The sequence below is a fragment of the Catharus ustulatus genome, chromosome 4, assembly GCF_009819885.2.
Source record: "Catharus ustulatus isolate bCatUst1 chromosome 4, bCatUst1.pri.v2, whole genome shotgun sequence".
Classification (NCBI taxonomy): Eukaryota; Metazoa; Chordata; class Aves; order Passeriformes; family Turdidae; genus Catharus; species Catharus ustulatus.
Window position 1 is genome coordinate 40,275,955 of NC_046224.1, and position 20,336 is coordinate 40,296,290.

At 40.9% G+C, this 20,336-nt stretch overlaps 1 protein-coding gene across 1 annotated transcript; it reads left to right on the forward strand.

The window, feature by feature from the left end:
- The first annotated feature begins 388 nt into the window (after positions 1–388).
- Positions 389–12,948, forward strand: NDUFA12 (NADH:ubiquinone oxidoreductase subunit A12). The gene is made up of 4 exons (XM_033057136.2): positions 389–537; positions 3,759–3,841; positions 4,758–4,845; positions 12,676–12,948. Exons 1-4 carry the CDS (start codon positions 449–451, stop codon positions 12,854–12,856), a joined length of 441 nt encoding a protein of 146 aa, XP_032913027.1. The 5' UTR covers positions 389–448; the 3' UTR covers positions 12,857–12,948.
- Positions 12,949–20,336: the final 7,388 nt, after the last annotated feature.

A 20,336-nucleotide genomic window follows, 5' to 3' on the forward strand; every position in this document is an offset into this window, starting at 1 on the left:
CAGCTCCTGCTTTGTCCCTTCCCAAATCCCCAATTCCCATAGACAGCCCACAGTCTGCATGGGGTGAGATGTCTCCTGCCCTGATTCTTGATCCGGGCACTGCTGTACTCCTTACTGCCAAGTCTCGGTAACTTCTCACCACAGATCTTGCAACCTGTGTGAAGTAAGGGGTTGTCCGTAGACATTTCCATTATAAAGAGGCTTTTCTCCCTGTCTGAAGTTCATTGTACGTTGCTGACCTTCCCGTGTAAGCAGTAGGAATCGTTCTGTGGATCCAGACCGTGCTGCTGACGGGGAGCCGAGCCCCAGTGTCGCCCCCCAGCGGCCGCACCACGGCGCCGCGGGCGGTGCTCGCTGCCGGTTCCGGTTCCGGTTCCGGTTCCGGTTAGCAGCTGTCCCCCAGGGCGGCCGGGAGGCGGGGCGGTGCGAGCCGGCCGCCCGCCCCAACATGGCGGAGTACGTGCAGGTGCTGAAGCGGGCGCTGAAGCACATCGGCGGCCACGGCGGCGCCCGCGGCGCCATCATGCAGCTGCTGAGGTAACGCGGCAGCGGCGCGGGCGGCGCGGCCTCCCCACTGCGCCACCGCCGCCCCCAGGGTCACCTTGAGGGCGCGGTCGGGCGGGGCCGGGCGCGCTGCCCGCGCGAAGCGGCGGGGCCGGGGGCGAGGGGGCGCCGCCTCAGCCGGGCAGGCCTCGGGAGGAGCCCGCTCGGCCGTGCCCTGCTCTCCGCCGAGGCGGCTTGTCCCTGTCGGCAGTGGGCGCTGTGCTCAGAGCGGTACCCAGGCAGGGCCGCGGCTGTTTTCTCTTCTTGAGGCACCTTGGAGGGTTCCTGGATGCTGAGCTGTCGGTGTTGCCCGGGCCGGGTGTCCTGGTGTCCAGTCCCAGTCCGTAGTCCAGTTGCCACAGCCGTATCTCTGCTGTAGCTGCGCTCAGTGCTTCTGTGTGCACTTCATCGCGCTCTTTGCTCTAGGTCACCTCCGTCTGGCAGTGGCTTTCCTGAATTGTACAAATCTGAAAGCCGTGCATCTGCTGAAATCCCGTGGTGTAAAGCAAGCGAATTGCTTCATCTGCCTTACTGGCTCTATTTCTTGTAATTCACTTCAAACTGCAGGCCATGTTTGCTCTTTGGCAGTGGATTGTCACTGCTGACCTATGCTCAGGTTTGGATGCCCTCCAGCCCCAGTGGCATTTTGTGCAAAATAAGTTGCACCCTTTGTTTCCATTTATGTCTTTGTCCCCCAACTACCGAACCTTGCACTTATCCACATTAAACTTTCTCCTGTTTTTTTCCCTCACTCACATCTCACCTTCTTCTTGTGACAAGTATTTTAAATTGTGATACAGCATGCTTGAAGCTACTCCCAAATAGAAGCTGCAGGTTTATGAAGGTACTGTTCTTTCATACCGATCCTTGATGAAATGTAGGGTGGAAGTCTAAATAGTAGTGTCAGTAATCTGTATTATCTTTATAGGTAGTCCTGGAAAAGTGTTAGAACATATCCGTAATTTTTTTTAGGCCTGACCATGTGCTAAAAGCCTTTTTTAGTCAATATTGGGAAGTCAGGAATATGGAATAGGGGGGATTTGCAAATACAAAATTGCCTGCCATATGTTAAGGGCTTTCTTATGTTGGCATGAACAAGCCAAGCTTTCTGAGCCTTCTTGAAGGCTTCTTCTCCACCCCCCCACACACATCATGATGGTCCTTTTTCTGTTATTTCTTGTGGCTTAAATTTATCTGTTTTGAAGAGTTAAACGTAGGGTTTTACACAGGTGCTGATCAGGCCTCGTCGGTGTTTTCATATAGTGACTTTAGTCCTTGTTGAGCAGGAAGACAATACATGGTTTCCCATGTATTTTAGCACTTCACTGCTGTTATAATTACTATTTTCTGTCACACCTACCCCCCTGCCTCCCCCAGGTTGTTTCCTCCACTTTATTTTCCTTCTCAGGCTGTAGCTATTACTCTGACAGTTCTCAAGAAGAAAAGGAGCTGGGAAAATGAAAGTGTGTAAGAGTTTGAGTATTAGGTGTTATGAGAGCACCTCCTCCTTAGCACAGCTTTATGAGTGTCTCCTCAGAGATCTTTTGTGTAAGATGTTTAAGATGGCAGGCTGTGTTGACACCTTTCTACCACACAGAAGAGAGCAGGCAAGACTGGGGGCAGTGCTGTCCTTTTTTTCCTTGAGAAGACTGAAGTTTGGTGTACTAGGTGGGGAATCACACCCAATCCTCCTGACCACAGCAACCACAAACAGCTTCTGCCTCCTGCTCACCTTTCAAGCCATTAAATCATCCATCCCAGCTCAAGGAATAGGCTTGGTGTTTAAAGGGAGAGTTATCAAGGTGCTCTTTCTTGCAACAGTTGATTTTAAGAAGCAATCACTGGTAACTGGAAAAAAATTATTTACCTAAGTCAGGAGACTTTCTCTGAATTTCCCAGCTTTTCTCTTTGTGTTTTCCACTGAGGGAGCTGCAGAAGATTTAAATGCTCTAAAGTAAAATTATTAAGAGCCTTTGTGGCTGGAAACATTCTCCTTATCTAAAATTCAGTGAAATTGGCTGGAAAATATTCTCAGGAAGCCATAAATACTTCTTAGTGTCTGATATTGGTATTCAGGGCACGAAGTCAGGACAAGGGCATAAGAACACTTGCAAGAAAGGGAGGGGGGAAAAGGAAGGGAGATCAGCAGAGGAATGACTCTTCTTTTTCTGAAGCTGGGAACTTTGTGTATAGTTGAGCCAGACGTGTTTGAATGTTTCTTTGACAGGGGACAGATGTGTCAGAGGATCTCTCTTCCTGCCACCACAGAGGTTTAAAATGAGAACCTGCTGGAATGATTGTCACTTTCATGCACCCTCTGAGAAAAGGCAACAAAAACACTTTATCTGAGCACGTTCCTCCTCTCACTTTGGACTGAGTTGAGAGTGTGCATAATACAACAAACAACTAAAACCTTTGAGAGGAAACTTTTCCCTATCTAATACGGCCTGGGAGGAATGTCAGTAAAAAGAAAAGCAAAATTGCAGATCTAGAGGGAGAAGAGCACTTTGATTAGTTTTATCACTAGAATGTAAATCATAGGCTCAGTTTAATTATTGATTTCTACAATAATGTTAAAATATGTTCTGTTTAAAGTGTTGAAACTCAAATATATATCTTATCTAGGTCAGTATAAGTCTCACAGAGTTGCAAGGTGAATGCATGAATCTTTCACAATTATACAAAAGCAAGCAAGTAACAATTATAGTTTAGGGTTTAGCATGTATTTCCTTTGCAAGCATCTGCACTGGCCTAAAATATTACTACTCCTCTCTTGGAGGTTACTGCCCACATAGACATGTGAGGTCTCGCGCTGCTTCAGCACTGACCACTTCCAATGACTATTCAGGCTGAAATAATAGCTACAAATAGTTAAGAAGGATGGTAACATTTCCTACTAAGTGGATTAACATGTGCCTCTGGGACTCCCACAGTATTTAAGGTTTTGTGGGTGTTAAATTACTGCCTTGTAGAGTTGCTTTATCTTCTGCTGTAATGAGCTGTTAAATCAGCAAGAGTCCCTGAAAGCCTTTTTGTATGGCTTCTATCATCCTGTCAGTGGGGTGTACATTAGTTGCAGGAATTGGTAATTGTATTGCATTCCATAAGCTTGAATAGTTTTTTTAAAAAATATCTTTGCATACCCTTAAGAAACCTCTGTCACAATTTCATTTTGACAGGACACCAACTGAAACTGTTGTTTTGATAATTCACAGGGTCAATGATTTGAAGACTGGTAATCTGATAGGAATTGACAAATATGGAAACAAATATTATGAAGACAAAAGAAACTTCTTTGGTATGTGTACTCATGTGAACACCTCCCAACCAATTGTGCAGCTCCCACATAGCTTGGCTTGTGTGCTTTCTGCTAGTGAAATACAACTTGTTCCTTGCCTGCAACTTGTCTTGTGCAAGTCTTAGACTTACTGAAATGCTTTGACAGTTTCTGTTTCTCTGCTGCATCCCTCAATTCATTTGCAAACACAGTCGATCTGAAACACTGAATATGGGATAAATATAAGCCAGTCATATGGTCTCAGTGTAGGTACAGCTATATGATAATGTGATTGAGAGTTGAATTTGGTCCTTGACCTAAAGGCTGGTATTGTAGCAGGTGGGGAAATAAGGAGAATTACATTTAAAACTGCCTCACAGCCTTATCACTTACATGGTCAGGGCAAAAAGCACAAGTTGGCTTAAACATTGTTACCTTAAATCATGGGATTTCAAATCAACGTTCTAGAGTACTTAAAGGCAACAGAGGTTACAACATAAGCAATTGACACACTGGTCAGCCCAAGCTAACTTCTGACTGTAGGTTGACTTGGAGTGTAACCAGGGAAAGCACTTGCTGGTTAACATTGCTTGGTAGTTTTGTGTAGCTGAAATTTAGTTTAGTCTTTGGTTATCAGTGGCAATGTCCTTTTGGAAAAGACTCCTCATAACAGAGGGAAAAAAAAAACCCTAACTGTTTCTCTGCCCAAAACTTTTATAAGTTCCTATTTCCCTTTACCTTGTGAGACCATTAGATTTAGTCATCTAAAACTACAGTAACAGTGGAAATACAGGAGACTTAGAAAAATAAAGGCTCTTCTGGCTTAAAAATAAGTGCCCATTATGGTAGATACTATCATTCAAAATGTTTTTCCTTTATTTTCCTAAAGAAAAATAATTTTTTTTTGAGCTAATATATTTCTGTTTGTTTGCTTAAGGTCGTCACAGATGGGTTGTATATACTGAGGAAATGAATGGCAAAAATACCTTCTGGGAAGTTGATGGAAGCATGGTGCCCCCTGAATGGTAAACTGTTTAGCTCAATAATGTGTAATTATATGTAATATCAATTGTGTAATTGCCTTGTATTTTCTTATGTTACAAAGCAGAAGATTAAGAAAAAAAGTTTTCGTGGTCATAGCTGTCTTGTTTATGAGCAGGAGATTTCAGACTTGTCACTTCTGATGTTGAACTGCGTTCATGTTCATTGCTTACTGTCCTGGCAGAGGCACTCACTGCTTTTTGGATTGAGAAAAGCATTTTGCCAGCCAGATTGAGCAGGTCAAGACAGTCTTCTAATTTGCTTTATTACTTGTAATTCCCTGTTAATGGTTTGGCAAAGCCTTGGGCCACCAGAAGTAAAATATTTGTTATTTCCATCATAAGCAAGAACCTAAGGAACATATGGCAATGGTGGAACAACATTCCTTAACCCACAGCCACTAAGAGCATAATTGTTTCAATTTATATACATTGATGTGGTAGTAAACATTAAAGTGCCAGGATGCACCATATGTTGACTGCTACTCAACTATAATTTTTACTGAGGTTTTATTTTCTGTTCATACATTTCAGTAATAATTCAGTGCGGCCTTGAGTTCCAGAAGGTCTCTGGCCACAGCCATTGACCCTTGCTTTGTTTTCCTGGAAAGTAACAATGTATACCAGTAAAAACAATCTCTATGCAATTCCTAAGGAGCAGGAGTAGTACTTCAGCCACAAAGCAGCAAAAGGTGACCTCAAAAGAGAAGTGTTTGGGTAGACTGAGCAAACACTGGTTTTTATTAATCCTGTGACAAATGTTCTGTGCCAAGGCTGGGATTGATTATAAAATCTCCTAAATTGTGGCTCTCAGTGGAACATTTGAGGAATGTGTGGGTAGACTCTCTCGGTGGTCAGTTTTGTTTCAAGCTCTTCAAGCCTTCCATTACGTTTAATGTGGTTAATGCTTTTTTTCTGTCTCATTTGGTAAGAACTGAACAGCATTGTTTTTGGAAGTGGCATTAGAATCTCCAGCCACCAGGATGTTCATGCCTTGCTCTCTGCATAACTGTTGTTTGGTTCTGGTTGTTATCCACTATTAGACTGTGCTGGGTTTTAGGATTTTCTTTATTTTAGGCACAGGCCTTGTTTCACTCAGGTTTTAGTTTTTATTTTGGGTTTTCCTTTGCTTGTGTTTATGGGATATTTGTTGCCTCTTTACAAACCTCAGTAATCTTCCTGAGAATCAAAGTGATGTTTCGAGGGTTAAGTAGCTTGTTTGCTTCACAGAAATTAATGAGGTAGAAAAACTTATATTCCTGTCAATGTGGAAAAAATTCCTTTAGAAGAAGCGTTTCATTATTTTCAAGACTGGTGAATGTAATGAAGCACGAAACGGTAAACAGTCTAAGGTATTTTTGTCAGGAAACTTAGTTGTGCAGTACCAGTCATGTTTGTGGATTTGGGGTTTTTTGGAGGGAGGGGATGGTGATTCTTGCTGATAGATTTGTGTGTACCATGATAAATGTTTTTCTTACACAGGAATCCTAGCCTTGTGACACATCTAAATCACTGATGCATATTTCCATACAGCTTAGAGACATCTTTAAAAATAGAAATATTTTGACTGGGAATGAATGCTGTCCTTTAAGACTTCTTAAAAATTTTAATCTGGTGCTATACTGCCTTAAATTTTTAACATGGCATAGACTTCTGAATTGAGACTGACAATATTTTGTACAAGCTGCTGTAAGTGTAATACTAAAGTTGTGCAACAGGTAACGAATGGTTATTTTGGACCCAGAAATGTGTTGGAAATAAATTAAACTGTGTGAAATTCCTTATATTAACAAAGAGAGTAGTTAATCCGTAGTATAATAGTACAATACATGTTTGTCATCCATGGGCCAACTGGGAAGTATTTAAAGTACTGCTGTTAGATGTGGGTGTAATCCTAATGCTTCTTCTAAAGATTGATGTTTTTACTCTGGAATTCAGTTAGTTTAATTCAGCTCAATGAAGTTTTTTGGGTATGTTGTTGTATCCTCTTCTTGCAATAAGTTGTGTGCCTTCAGGATTGTAGAATGTGAATGATCACCGACAGTCAAGCTCATGTATGATGAACTGGGAAAAAAGCATTTTGGTGTGTTGAAAAGTTCTGGAAACAATTGGAAAAAATGCTACCCTTTACCTTCTCAGATACTAGAGAAAAAGAAAAAGCAGCAAGAAAAAATTCCTTATATATAATAACATATTGTAATACCATTTTAAGAGTTACTGAGTATTTTCAGTGTTCTGAAATAATTGATGTAACATCTTTTGACAACGGATGTACTGAAATTGTACAGTCTAAAAGAAATCAGAATGTTGTTTTGACATATGTCTACTCTCCAGGGAATCGAGACTGTTGCTTTTTAAAAATACTTCCACACTAGAATATGTAGGCTTGTGGTTTATTCAGATCTAGTTATTTAACTTCTTTTTTACTCTGGGTTTTTTTGTTTTGTTTTTGTATTGTTTTGTTTTGGTTTTTTGTTGTTGTTTTTTTGTTTTTGGTGGGGTTTTTTTGTTTTGTTTTTTTGGGTTTTTTTGTTTGGTTTGGGCTTTTTTTGTTTCCAAAACCCAGGTGTTGGTATCTACTTTGTTGTAGACAAGTTAATTAGATTTTTAAAATAATTTTTTACTACTTCTCTTGGGAATGACAAATATTAATCTTCTTTTAATGCTTTACAAGATACTTGGCACAATTTTTTCCCTACACAAATTCATCTTTTTCATTTTTAGACAGTGAGAGAAACCAAATACTTGTCTCTTACTAGTGAATGTTGTTTGCTGGAACTCAGTGCTTCCATTTTTGAACACACAGGTCTGGTGTGCTCTTTGAACATATAAACAGTGGAAGTTAAATCCGTTTATAGCAATGCCTGTGGGGACTGTGTTTAGTGCTTTCATGGATGTCTCCGTTGCAGCATCACTAATCCTTGGCCTGTGTGTTTAAGCTATTTGTTTAGTGTATTTCCGGTGTAATGTACTTTGGTTTGCATTTTGGCCAAATAATTTGAACCAAGAAACTGACAACTGGTGTAAATGTACACACTAGTTAAAAATAAATTGCTATTTCAGTATCAACCTGTGAGGAAAGAAGAGCTGTAATTTGAGAATAGTTTTTCCTTTTGTAGGGACTCTCCATTTTGCCAGCACTGTCCTGTGTATTTGTGGTATCTGTCCTGTACTTTGAGGTTTATTTCCTTATGGTGCAAATCTGACATCTTTGGAAGGAGCTTCAGGAGTGTTTATTTCATATAGTGATGTATTGCAGATTTACCTTCAGTTTAATAGTCTGCATCCTCTTTAGTTGATCTGACCGGGAGGAATGTAGCACCTCAAAGTGACAACACACTAGAAGATGTAAAGAGATGTGCAATTCTCCTTTAAAAATGCTGCTTTTCAAGTTTGCCTTCAAGGAAAACAAAACAGAAAGATTGAACAGAAGAGGAAGGGGAGTGGGAACATTTCTGTCCTTCTAGTAGCTTCATGATAAATTTGTGGGGTTTTATAACTCGATTAAATGCTAGTTAATGTTTTCAGAAAAATTGGATGCCATCTCATTACTGTGGTGTAGTAGCTTGCATGAGAAATTAAAGTTATCTCCCATGTGTAAACAAATAAACACATTTGTTGTCCCTTTTTCCTTCTCTGCCCTATGACCTGAACCCACATCTTCATTTCTCTTGTCTCATTGCAGTATGGTTTACTTGTGACAAAAAGTGGATGCTAACAAGTTGGCAAACACTGAGCTGAGGCAGGCTGTGCCTGAACCTTGCAGATGCACATATGGTAGTCGCTGCTGAGTTTGTGTAGCATCAGTTCTTGTTTGACAGCTTGTACATCATATAATTGGCTCCCTTGTAGTTTCAGTTTGAAATCTACTTGCTTTTAAATATTTGTTAAAACTTTGGAAAAAATTCTACATAGTCTTCAGAGCTTTTGAAGATACTTTTAGGTGTCTTTTAATCATTTATACAAGAAAAAGTGCAAAGGCTTTGCTGGCCTCAGTCTGCTTCCTAGTGACTGCTCACTGATTCAGGAAGCTGCTTCAGCCTCTTCAGAGCTGTTTGCATCCTCCTGATTTTTCTGCGTTCTGTCCAAGTTGTCTGCTTCTTTGTAGGTTTTCAGTCATTAATTGCTTTGAATCCTTTTTTCCCCCATGATGCATTTATAGGCAGAGTTTGTGTAGAAATCTGGCCATCTGCAGGATGTCATATCTCTTTATTCATGCTGTTCAATCTAGGGCATGAAAAGCTTTTCTTGAGCATCTGGGGGTAGAATCTGAGATACCAGAACTTCAAACCAATCTTTGAGGCAGGTATCAAGGGGAAAGTCTTCCCAAAATAAAGTTTTCAAGATTTTAAGTGGGAAGTGGGAGCTTTTGTTTGAGAGAACAGACTCTGCAAACTAAAATGCTTTTGTAAGTCACATGTGCTTCTAAGGCGAATCCTTTGTGACCAGGTGAAGCCCTGAAAACTCTTAAATATAAGAATAATTCATAGTGGATTGATTGTCCAAAACTTTTGAAATCTGTTCATGTTTTTCAATACCTGTGACTGTACTGGCACGTCTTGTCAGTGAGCAATTTTATTTTTACTTTTCAGTGAGAAAATGTGATTCAAGAATTGGTTTTGCTGATAGGTTTAAATTTGAGCCTGATTTCATGTTGATGTTACAGAAATCCAGAAAATCTTAAACCCAAAGATATTAATTACTCAAAAATGCTGTAATTTAAAAGATTTTATGGATTTAGTCTTAAAAAGCTGCACAGCAATAGTTTAAATGACAGGTAAAGCAACTCTGTTAAATTATATCATGAAACTTTTCTGATGTTTGAAGGAATGAATGTGTGACAAGTACACTTGTAATGACAGAAGTGCCAGACATTATGCAAGCTTGGAATATAGTTGGTTTTAGCTGAGCATTAATACAGTTCTACTGCTGTGCTTGCTTCAGCCTGTCTTTCAGGGCCTTTGTAACTGGATATCTGTCTGACAAGTTTTTGTCTGTCCTGGTGGTGGGCTTGACTCTTGGGGAGCATGAGGATGCTGAGGCATGATGACAGGTGCTTAAATAGGGATTTGTGTGCAGAATCCTTATCCCCTGTTACTAGAATTATCACTAGGTGAACATGTGTGTGTTGTAAGTTGACTGTGTCATGGTTTAACCCCAGGCAGTCACTTGTTCATTCCCCCTCCAGTGGGACTGGGGAGAGAATTGTAAGGGTAAAAGCTGGAAAACTTGTGGGTTGAGATAAGCACAGTTCAATAGGGAAAGCAAAAGCTGCACACAGGCAAAGCAAAACAAGAATTCATTCACTGCTTCCCATGGGCAGGCAGGTGTTCAGCCATCTCCAGAAGAGCAGGGCTCCATCATGTGTAATGGTGGCTTGGGAAGATAAATAACATCAGTCCCAACATCCCCTTCTACCTGCTTCTTCCCCCTACTTTATATGCTGAGCATGATGCCATGTGGTACAGAATAGTCCTTTGGTCAGTTGGGATCATCTGTTCTGCCTGTGTCTCCTCCCAGCATCCCATATACCCCTGACAGCATGGCAGTATTAAAAGCAGAAAAGGCCTTGGCTCTGTGTAAGCCCTGCTCAGCAATAACAAAAACATCTCTATATTATCAGCCCTGTGTTCAGCACAAATCCAAAACACAGCCCCATATCAGCCACTGGGAGGAAGACTAACTCTACCCCAGCCACAAGCAGCACACTCACATAAGAATTAAATGCACTTTATTAGTAGTATCCCTTGCACGTTGCAATAAGAGCCTTAATTTTTATTTTTAAAAATAAGATTAACTCTACCCTGGCTAAAGCCAGCATGTTAGTGTAAGCAGTTTTAAAAAGCTGGGGGTCCTATGGAGTGATGTTGCAAAGCATTTTGAAATGCAGTCCTTGAGTCAGTAATAGCAGAATGGACTGTTCTTTTGCCCTTTTTCTCATGCCACAGACTCAGTGTTTCTGTGTTAGCAGTGCAGATCTTGTTGGGTGTGAGCACAGGGTCCCTCCTCTGTCAGGTTAGCTTTTTTGCAATGTTTCTGCCAACCTTGATGCAGGCTGTCCTAGGACATGTGGTACCTGAGGTGAGGTGAAGCACAGCAGTACACAGAATTCTTCTGACAGGTGTGAACCGGTCAAGAGAGTTTGCCCAAGGTGACAGAGCTTTGTGTGGTGTGGCCAGGGCATTTTAGAGGCTGGTTTAAAACACCAGGGTTAAAATTGAGCAAGACCTGATCCTGTGTCATCAGACCACATAATGATTAGTAGTGCTATGGGGCCACCTTTTTCCAGACAGAAATTGTTAGCCATTTATCTTTTTTTTTAAAAAAAAAATAAAAGCAATGCAAAATTTACACTTTGAATGAGACCAGGTTTACAAAGGAGTGTGGAGAGAGGAAGAGCATTATATGCATGTGTATAACTTCTAAACTTAAAAGTGGATCATTTTTCCCACAGGAAGCTGTTCTTTGCCTCTAAACACAGTTTTTTCTTCTTAGTTTTAAACGATCTTATGGTTCCATCTGATTTTATATTCAAGCCGGTTTCCTGGGAGGCCTTAGTCCTACAATGCTTTAGTGTGGGGGTTTTGTTTGGTTTTTACTTATAGAAAAAGAACTTTAGGCTGACACTTTTTTTAAAGTGACATTTTTGTACTGAAGTTATAGCAAAAATTGTGATTTTTTTCCCTTTTTTTTTTTTTTAAATACATGTCAAGCAGCAATTTGAAAAGATTACCAACCTTCTCTAGAGCTCTTGGGACTTAGAATATACCTGTCAGTCTATTTCTCACAACTTTTATCATGGTTTTGTTTTTCTGTATAAATTAAGTGTGCTGGATTTGTTACTAAGGGCTGAATTTTTAGGTTTTCTAATAGAACTAGAAAAGAGGACTTCATATTTTTAGGTCAAGTCTTTGCAAAAGCTGATTAGCAGAAGTCTCCTTAATTCTACCTCAGTAAAAAAATACATAAGCTTGCAAAAAATGTCATAACCTCACTTTTGTCATAACTACACACAGTATGAAGTACATGTAAACTGACAGGTAATTAAAATGTAATTCATATTTGAAAGTTGCTTCAGGCACTGAAATATGAGAGGGATGAAATCAATTCAGTTGGTCCCTAGTGCAGTGTTTCAGTAAATTGTTAGGGAAAGTGCTTTGCTTGATCATTAATGTTGCTTGCACAAAGAAAGATTGACATTTAGTTCATAGGTAAAGGCTAATCACTGGAATCACTTGGTAATTGCCCTATTACTGATTGGTATTAATCATTGTGTTGTGCAGTCAGTAAATATTTATGTGCTTGTTTCAGGTGTACTTAGGTCGTTAATCTGTATCCCAAGTGGCAGCCTCATGTATGCTTTGAAAATAGCGTTGAAATTGTTGTGCAGCATAGTCTTCTGGTAACCAAAAACAAATCTCCATAACCTAACAAAGAAAAAACCCAGGCAACAAAACCAATCCTTATGGTTTTGTCATTTGTAATGCCTGCCTTAACCTTGCAGCCTGGTAAAGGCTGTACAAACAAGTGACAACATACTCTGCCCAAATACTGAGTGTACAAAGGAACAGGAAATTTGAACTTAGGTGTGCTTTCAGTTGCTTGGAGGCAGAACTGTTACTTATCAGTTATGCTTGTGAAACAAATTAAAATAAATTTCCTGTAGTCTCATTCAAAGTCACACTGGATTAAAATTATTTTTTTCAGAATAAATACTTAGTGTCTCTTCAGAGGAGGACCCTTGGCAGTCAGGAGATAGGCTTGGTAGACATCATGTGATGTTCCTTAATAACAATATGTCTTTTTTCCCTTAAGGCATCGCTGGCTGCACTCAATGACGGATGACCCTCCAACCACTCATCCACCAGTTGCTCGTAAATTTATCTGGGAGAACCATAAATTCAATGTGAGTGGCACTCCTGAGCAGTATGTGCCTTACTCCACTACTCGCAAGAAGATACACGAGTGGATCCCACCTAAAACAGCCAGCAAGTAACAACAGCAACAACATGACTTGTCTCAGCTTGGGCTTTTAGTGTAAATTGTATTTTCACTGGTTTTGTTCAGAATAAAAGTCTCCTATAGCAATTGTAGTTTAGTTTATTGAATTTGGAGCAGGAAAGTGAAAAAAATTTGGGAATAGGGCAGAATACATGACAAGATATTGTGCTTTTTCTCATATTGTCAGTGTCCTGTCTTCACATAAGCAGCTCTCAAACTCTTTTTAGCATGATAACTATTCCTGTGATAGTTACTCCTTATATTTGTGTCATTCAGTAGAATACAAATACTCATTTGAAATACAGATTTCTCATCTTTAACATTATCCTTTTACTGTTTCTGCATGACAGATAATGCACTTTTCATGTATTATTTTGGGAAGCCATCTCTTGAAATTTTTATGTGACAAGTTAGAACAGTTTGACCAGTCAAGATTATAATTTTCATTCATAAAGTGTTCATAAGTATATGCATGAGTGTGCAAACAGGATTGCTGCATTCCAGTATGGGATGAAACATAATATAAAACTTGAGTGGCTACATGAATCAAACGACATCTCACCCATAAGAGAACTCAGCCATAAGGAGAGAGCCCTCTGTCACAAACATCTCTTTTGCTGTGCAGGTTCATTACAAGATGTTCTCATAAGGGTTTGACTGTTATCTCTCTTGTGGCAGGATTTTTAAAGGTCTTTGGAAGTTCAATATTGCACACCTTTTTAGGAGGTAGAGAAGTAAAATGTGCCAGAACCCAGTCTCAAAAATGTGAAGCTGGCAATTTCACGTTTGAAAGAAACTTGGTTGGGGCTGTGGCTTTTTTTCTGTATATTGCTAATGGTTGACTTTTATTCCAGTCTGCTTATGTGTTTTAGCAAAGCTTGCCCTCTGCACAAGGCTTCCTGTACTTGATGCCCTACTCTCTGGATAACTGATGGGGAGTGTGCCCACCCAGCCTCTCATTCACCCCAGCATCTCAGCTGGTAGGAGAAGAAAAGTGAAACTTAATTGCTTGAGAAAGATGGGAAGAGTGCTTGCCAGTTACCATCAAGAGCAAAAGAGATTTTAATTTATTGCAAATTAAAATTGCATAGTGAGAAACAAAGTCAAAAACTGTAAAACACCACCCTCCCTTCCCACTACTTCACACCTTCACTCCTGACTCCTCTGCCTCCTCCTCAGGGAATAGTGGTCAGTCTGTAACAGCTGTTGTGGGCTCTGCTCTTCCTACCCCCTGCTTCAGCCTGGGTCCTTTCATGAGCTGCAGTCCTTTCAGATAAACCCAGTGTGGGTTTTCCACAGGCTGAGATTCCTGTTGGGAAATGCCTGCTTGCTGGTGTGGAGTCCTCCTGGGGCTGCCAAAAATCTCAGCTCTGGCATCTGCAGCACCTCCTTACCTTCCTCCTGCTTCCAGCTTGGTGTTCAGGTGACTGCTGCCCACTTCTTCCCCCTTCATCCTCTGCCTGTGCAATATTTTTTGCCCCACCTCAAATCGTCTTTCCCAGAGGTGCCCCTATTTGGTAGCCAGACTGGGCCCTGTGGTGTGTTGACTGCAGCCAGGGCAGCCCTGGCCTCTCCCCACAGAGGCTGCCAGCACCTTGACAATTACACTCAGTGTAATGACTTACAGAAATGGTTGTTAAAGATGACTGAGAAGGGTTGGATGTATTACATGCTTGCAATTGTCTGTTAAGCAGAAAAACCCTTTGATCCCCAATAACCCCCACAATGGCTGCTCTACTGACTACACTGGCTGATTTTCCTTTGCATGCCCACCTGACTTAACCCTCAGTTGCTTCCTTCCTTATTAAATCAAATTCTGGATTAATGTATTGTTTAAAGGTGGGGGGTTTAGCTTTAATTTCTTTAAATTAGTTCTAGTCTTTAAATTAGTAGGAAGTAGCACCAGCATTTCCTAACTTACCTAATTAGAAAAGCCAACAATAACACTGGGCACAGCTGAAAAGTAATTTGAGCCATACTGAGGAACATAAGTGGAAAGGACTTGTTTAACATTTTTATCTTGATAGATTATTTGCCCTTAAGAACAAAGTTTACCCCAGCACCAATGGAGAGCTGCATCACTAACACTCATCTATACAAACCCTGTGGGCTCAAACACAGGTAGAGCAATTAACTCTTATTTTTTTTGCCTCTATTTCTCTTTAATGCGTTTTCTACCAATTTCATTACTCTTCCTTCTTTGTCCTGTGGATTTTTGGACTGCATCCTAAACACACATCAGGAGGTACATTTGGGAATGAGATTCTCTACTTAGGGGATAGGCAGTAATTCTTCCTACACATTCCATGTCGAAAGAAGAGATCTCAGCCTGTGTCCTGCTGTCATCTGGAACAGAAATGTTGAGGTAGCAAACAGTTTCAAATAACTTTGTGTGCAGCAATGCTACATAGAAAGAGAGAAAAATTAGCTTGTCCCCCTGGCCTGCTGGGCTGAAGCAAGTCTAGGACTCATTAGCTTGATTTAGAAAATATCATCAATCCCATTTCTAGAGAGGACAGAAACCTGCTCATCCTGGCGGCTTTAACCAGCAGGGACCGCAAATGTTGGATTTTAAATGAAAATTTCGGTGACATCTCTTGTAGCATTGCTCCTCCAAGGTAAATTGCACATGGCACATACAGGAAATAAAGCATATGCAGAAGAATCAGTGGTCTTCCATTTGCGTTCTGCAATTCAGGTTTTTTATCAGCAACCTCATTCAGTTACAGAAGTTCACCTTCACTCATGACATCTGCTTCAGTAGTCAGGTCAGATTCAGTTGCTTTCTGGTGTAAATGACATTTAAATGCCAAGCTGGCCAATTGTCACAGCAGTGTCTTCAACCAAGTGCAACTGAAGCACTGACAGAAATACTCCCCTTGCACTAAATGTGAGTTTTAAAATAAACAAATTTGTGATACGGGAACAGGCTCACTGAAAAGACAGGTATCTCTTCCACGAGCAGCAGAGCGCTGAAACCCACTTTTATTTTGAAATTGTGTCTGTACCAGTAGCTTTCCACTGAGCGGGGTCCTGAGCAGCCCTTTGCTGTAGCTGCCTGCAGGCTTTTGCTGTGCTCCCAGCCCCGTGTGTTGGCACAGTGCCCTTCCCTCCATGGGGCACTGCATTCTGCCTCGCTGCTGCCCACGGCTGCACCTCTCTGCCCTCTCAGCTGAAACTGCTCAGGACATGTTGGAGCAGGAAACAATGCTGAAAGAAGCTTCAGGAGACCATCTCATAACCATTCCAGCTACAGCGAGAGGAGCAATCTGTGACAGTCAGGGACATCTTAGGGCATTTAAGGATGCTGAAAGGAGACAGCAGGAGGCATTGTCACTTCCTGCCCAACTTGTGCTGTACTACTGACTCCTGCACACTGTGCCCACCTGGCTCTTTGAGAGCACACTGAGAACATTCAGATATTTCTATTTCATATTTCTATGTAATCTAACTTCAGTTTTTGGGATGTTTCCTGCCAAAGTTGGTGTTGGGAAGCAGCCTTGATTGGGAATTACAGGGGAAATTATTTTGGATAGAGCTGGAAGTCATCAGCCCTGTAAACTGAAGTATATGTTTTCCACAGCTGTGATGTATTCAGACTGAAACCTTTGATTTACTAATTCTGTGGGGCCTATTATTCTGATGGCATGGGGGAGAGGGAACAGATTCTTGCTTTGCTTAGAGGTTAAAAAACCTGCAAATCTAAAGGCTCTGCTTTCATGTTGTGCTTACAAGGACTGTACAAAAGTGGATATTTCAAAAGTGGCAGCCTTTCAATGGCACTCCAGGTTCCTCATGCAAATCCCACAGTAAATGCTGGATTGCACCAAGGGGAAGATACCAGAGCAGCCCATGTCAGTGGGGAAGGAACCAGTAGGTATTTTGTCCTGGAGACATACTGGGCTTTGAACACCACCCTCTGGCTGCCAAGCAGAGCAAGGCTCTGGTGCCAGAGCTGATTATGACATTCCTCCAGCATGGAACCAGGAAAGTGAATGCTTTGCTGTCAGCACCATACCCACCTGCCAGCAGGATTGTGCTCAATCTGCAGAAGAAATCAGAGCTGCCAGAGACTTCTCTTTGCTGAAGGGCCAAAACCAGGTCTGGCTATTTCTTTACGTTTTTGTATTACAACCCATGCAATGTTATTTCCCATGCTGATGAATTTTGTAGGTGTTCTTAGCTTTGTTCACAGGCAACAAAGATAAAGGGCAGAACCAGGATCTTGAGGAAAAAAAGCATTGTTTCCAAAATATATGTATGTAACAATAATCTATGAGAGGGTTTGTTTTTAAAAAAAAATACTTTAAAACTTAGATTTATACATCTCCTCTCTGCATTTTACTTAGAGGCTTTGATTAATGATTTCTTTGGGTTTAAATATTATCAGAGTAAAAAACCAATAGAACAGGAATACATGTATTCCAAGCAAGATGAGTATACACAAATGTGCATACATATATAGGTAGGAAAAAATACCCCATTTAGTATCAAGATTATATTTAGGTAGAAATTTGCATTGCAAAGTTTCCCACAAACAGTGCTAGAAGTTTCTTCAAATCAAATTATAAAGATGTGTAATGCAAGTTAAAAACTCCTATTCAAAGCAAAATTTTTTGCATGTTAATTAAAATCATTAATCTCTTAATTTAAAGTGGTTTGTCCTGCCATATAAACCAGAAAAGGCAGAAGGGATTAAGCAAGAATTTTTGCTTGTGTGCATGAGTGAAAATAAAAGTTACTGTCTAATTTTTGCCTGGGAATTTAGAGCAGGAGCAATGATCACTGGACGGCTTCACAAATTGCTTCTAAAATCAAAATTGTTTTGGAATTTGTTCCCATTAAGAAGGGATATGCAGGAAACTGAAATTTTAGGAGCCTAGCCTTTTCTTTATGTAAATTACCCCAAAGCTACATTATTATCTTAGTGTAATTTAATCTCTGTAACAACATCAGAGTTACAAAATCTATTTAAATGATCTGTAGTATTGTTAGCATCACTTAAACAAATCACAGCTCAAGACTTTTGTTTTACATTAGCTTATACTGCTAGAATTCATATCTATTTCATTCTCTTTGTGATGTAATTCCTTTCCCATTCCTCTAATGGACTACTCAATTTTTCCCTGTGATATTTAAATATTGGTTTTAGGGCAAGTGGTTGTAGGACTGTTTTATATCCTTCATAGCCCAGAGGATTTTTAGTTAATGGAATAACAATCTATCAAAACACAGCCTGAACGTAACAGATGAAGTCTCACATGGTCGAGCATTCAGACACAGGCCTATTAATAGTTTGTTTTTTCAGGGTAACCATCCATAAAAATCCAGTGAGGCAAAACCAAATTCAGCAATATGTGTGTGGCACTTTCCTTGTGCCACTGGGTCTGGCAGTGGCCAGAGAAATCAAGAAAACCACAGCATGTTTTGTTTTCATTTGAGGCAGCTGTGTTAAAAAGAAAAAAAGAGGATTTATTTGCCTTGGATGTTGGGGATTCAGGGATCTGCTTTACTTTCCAAAGAAAAACGGTAAATCCATGAGCCTCAGATACACGTCACTAGCCTGCAACACAACAGCAAGATCACTGTTGACACAAGAAAGACATTTTTGTGTTATTTGGCATATTTTGACCTTGTACATCTTCAGTCTGACCTTCACATCTCTCTGGGACCCAGTCTAGGAGTGGCTTGGTCCACTCAGCACAAAGCCACCCTGAGAAAGAGACATCTCTGCCTCTGACAGGGGACATCACCTCTGAATCTCACACTGAGTCTCATCACTGTGAGTCTAAATCAGGTGCCAACTCTTGGCAGTGCTCTTGGCCTTCTGGGTATAGCAAAGCTTAATTTCTGGATGTCTGTTCCCCAGAGAGCCCATTAATAATGTGGATCTAAAGCAGAAGAGCTAGTCTGGAAATAGAAACAGGCCAGCAAGGAATTTGCACTACCCTTCTTCTGTTTCATGGGCAGGGCAAGATGCTGGTAGTAATGAGGGCTCTGCCCAGCACCTGGAAGTCATGGTAGCTATCTACCACCAAAATCTACCTGGCTTTCCTTTAACTCCTGCTATATCCACTTCCAGTGGAATCTGGTTTCATTTTTATAAATAAGATTTTTCAGTTTGGGTCTCTCTAGAGTGTTGTTGCTGTAAATACTGACAGCAAAAGTTAATTTGTGTTTTATCAACTTGAAATTCTTTGCAATAGACTTCAAATGATAGACTTCAAATAATTTCTAATTTATTTTTTTCCAATTGATTTTTTTTTCAAAAAATTCCTTACACATGTGTTAGTCTTTGAGTTTTTAAAGCTTAAATTAGCCATTGAAGTTTAGGATTTGAAAAGCAGCAACAGAAGCTGATAATTCCAAGATCACTTCAAACTGCAGCAAATAGCAACGTGTCTTTTGACACATTTTAACTTGAGAGGGCAAAAATGAATTCAGCACCCAGCTATCACTGAATGAAGAATTTAATTGATTGTGGATATTTTTGTTAGCATTCATCAACGCGGGTTGCAAAACTAACAGTCAGTGATAGGCAGGTGCGTGCATGGGTGCTCTGGGCTGGGAACCCAGCGCTGGCTGCAGGCAGTGGTGTGCCTGCCCCAGGAAGGGGCTGCTCAGCACCAAGGCTGTCTGCTCTGCTCTTCTGCAGTACTCTGTGGTTGTTTACATCTATAACAATGAAATGAAACAAAATCCCAAATATAACATTCAGCTTTGCCCAGTAACTGGGGAGTTGTTATTACCCAATGGAGCTGGATCTGCTGTCCCTGCTGTGTCTCACAAAAATCCACAGCAACCACTTCCCCAGAAATCATGGTTAGAAGTGGATACCTGTCTCTGTTTACCATTCGCCCCCAAAAAAATCTGTCCTCCTGGCAAGGTGCCAGCCCCTCACGTGGATCCAAACAATTGTTAGAACATCTATCACCTCTGTGCTAATAACTGCCTTCCTCCCCAGAGCTGGAAAGCTTCTCCAAAGTCCAAAGCACAGTCCTCTTTGCTGCTTGCCACTCACCACTGCAGGTTACAAAAGAAAGGACAAGTAACTGCTGCGTAACTCACTCCCATAGCAGCCACCTTAGAGCTACAGGGGGCTGGCAGTAGCCCTGCCACCTACTCGCCTGTGCTTTGACTGCAGTCTTGCTTCTGGCAACTGAAGAAAAGCACAAACTGGTTTTCAAAAAGCAAGCATCAAAACCAGTGAATGTATCCACCATGGTGAAGCACTGACTGGGAGCTCCAAACCCAGCTTGTGAGGGCAGTAATGTATCTGCAAAAGAAAAGCAGTGAGCAGCAATTAATCCATGTTGTAGGACTTGTCTAACTACATTTAGTAAACTTTGTTTCTTTTAACGCCCAAGTGGGTTCTTATCTGTACTTGTAGCTCCTATTAATCAGGATTGTAATTGTTGTTGGTACTCAGCAACCACAATTGCAATGTGAATTGCAAGCCATGAGTGACCATCCAT

Excerpts from the sequence above, each read along its gene's own strand:
- NDUFA12 (XM_033057136.2), top strand. The coding sequence starts at position 449 with ATGGCGGAGTACGTGCAGGTGCTGAAGCGGGCGCTGAAGCACATCGGC. Across the intron at positions 538-3,758 it reads GCCATCATGCAGCTGCTGAG|GGTCAATGATTTGAAGACTG; the intron begins GTAACGCGGCAG and ends GATAATTCACAG. Across the intron at positions 3,842-4,757 it reads AGACAAAAGAAACTTCTTTG|GTCGTCACAGATGGGTTGTA; the intron begins GTATGTGTACTC and ends TGTTTGCTTAAG.